We start from the raw sequence: 2,130 nt of genomic DNA, 5'->3' as shown, positions 1-2,130 counted from the left end.
TTGAAGCTAAATATGTAGCTTGAAGCTAAATATGTAGCTTAAAGCTAAATATGTAGCTTAAAGCTAAATATGTGGCTTCAAGCTACATATGTAGCTTGGAGCTAAATATGTAACAAGCTAACGGAGCGGTGCGGTGCGGTTCTGTGTGGAGTCGGACCAGGGAGGTTTGATCGGGTCAGATTCTGGTCCCGTCAGCCAGAACTCGGTACCTGTGTGGACAATCCTCTCTATCTTGATGCTCTGCTGGTCCAGCTCCTTGGCGAAGGCGTGGACGGCCTGCAGCAGGTCTTCACACGTCTCCGGGTCGATGTAGGTCCGCCGAGTCGGGATCTTAACTGGATCACAGAGAAGCCCAGAGCTGGTTAAACAGAACCGGGTCAGAGGAACTGAGACAGGAAACGCACAGAGTCTGGCAGGAAGTGATCAGGTGATCCTGCCGCCGCCTCGCTTCCATCAGCAGAACACAAAGAGGTTCTGATGGTTCAGCATGAGGCGCTTTGATCCAATCAGAACCAGAACCAGACTCTCATCATTTCTTTCAGTCTGGAAACTCTGCAGAGAATCTAATCAGCTACAGAGAGGAGGCTTCACGCTCTGCTTCAATCTAAAGACGATGCCGCCCCTCTAATACTCATTACTGACCTAAAACGAGCCGAAATGTTATTTTCAAGATCATTTTGTCTCATTTCAAATGTGATCAGATATTTGCACCAGAATCTGGAATAATAAAAAACTCAGCAAGTCAAAGTCTGGACTTGAATCTGACTGGGAACCTGCAGCTTGACCTTCCAGAGGTCATCCTGCGGTTAACGCTAGTTTGATCCAAACAGCAGGACTCACACTGGAAGTAGAGCTCCTCGTCGCCCTCCTGGGAGGCTTTGCTGTAGCCGCACTGTCTGCAGAGAGAGACAGCAGAACCGCGGGTCAGAACCACAGAACCGCGGGTCAGAACCACAGAACCGCGGGTCAGAACCACAGATTAATTAGAACCAAAGCCGGTTCTGAGAGGAGAACCTGGATTAAACCTCCAGAACATTTCATTCTGACCCACAGATTTATAATCTGAACAACATAAATGATATGAATGAGGAGGTGATGGATGGATCATGGATTATGGATTATGCTGTGTGTCTCCTGAAACTCAGTTTATGATCATTTTGCAGAAACCAGGTGGAGGTCATGACCTGCGGTGGAAAAAAAGGAGGATTGAGCTGAAAAAACAAGAAGAACGTAAACTCCAAAACAAAAAACCTAACAGAAAAAGCTGCAAATTAAAAACCACAAAAAAGTCTGAAATGCTGCAAACAGAAATCCTCCAGACCAGCAGGGGGCGTAGCGTCAGATTTTAGCGGTTGGAGGATTTCTCTTTAGTCTTTGGCTAAAGACCAGGAGCCATTTCTGCTGCTAGCGCTAGGCTAGCACGTTAGCTTTGGTTGTCTTTACCCAGAATGCCCTGCGCTGTAGTCCACTTCCTGTTTTTGGATCGGTCTCTGGTCCGTTTGGCGTTCACATTCAAACCGAGCCAGAGTTCACTTCCACCGAACCCAGAACGAGGTTTGGAGGACCAGAGGTCAGAGGTCAGAGGTCGATTAGCGTTCACACCTCACCAACAGAACCGGACTTTCAAGACAAACGGACCGGAGTCGGGTTAAAATGGAGTCGGTATAAACAACGGAGCCTGAATGTCTCACAGTTTTTAATCTCTGTGTTTTGAAACAAAACCAGTTCAACAGAAAAAATCGTGAATATAATAAATGAGAACTTTCAGAATTTCAGATCTGATTTTCTGCCAACGATAAATCCTCCAGCGTCTCTCCGGCTGCAGGTGGATGTGATCCAGCTGCGTCAGAGATCACCAGAGATCACCAGGGATCACCAGAGATCACCAGGGATCACCAGGGATCACCAGAGATCACCAGAGATCACCAGAGATCACCAGAGATCAGCTGATCCTCCTGACGGTTCTGACCTCAGCTGCTCCCTGCAATCTGCTTGTCCGGTCCAGTTCCCATCACAGAACCTCAACTTTAATATCTTGCTTCTTTGTTTTTCCTTCAACTCCTCAAACACACACACACACACACGCACACACACACACGCACACACACACACACACACGCACACACACAC

The 2,130-nt window shown here is 47.6% G+C and overlaps 1 protein-coding gene across 1 annotated transcript in view; it reads right to left on the bottom strand.

Annotated features, from left to right (window-relative positions):
* LOC103473097 (ephrin type-A receptor 7) overlaps positions 1-2,130 on the bottom strand; it is an 83,602-nt gene that overhangs the window by 11,715 nt on the left and 69,757 nt on the right. Inside the window, exons 6-7 of the mRNA XM_017307391.1 lie at positions 841-896; positions 210-335 (exon numbers count right to left, since the gene is read on the bottom strand). Of these exons, the coding sequence (XP_017162880.1) occupies positions 210-335; positions 841-896 (182 nt within the window). The remainder of the gene's footprint in view (positions 1-209; positions 336-840; positions 897-2,130) is intronic.

This window comes from Poecilia reticulata, linkage group LG11 (assembly GCF_000633615.1).
Source record: "Poecilia reticulata strain Guanapo linkage group LG11, Guppy_female_1.0+MT, whole genome shotgun sequence".
Taxonomy (NCBI): Eukaryota; Metazoa; Chordata; class Actinopteri; order Cyprinodontiformes; family Poeciliidae; genus Poecilia; species Poecilia reticulata.
The sequence above is the reverse complement of the archived record's forward strand: the minus strand, read 5'-3'. Positions and strand labels throughout refer to the sequence as shown.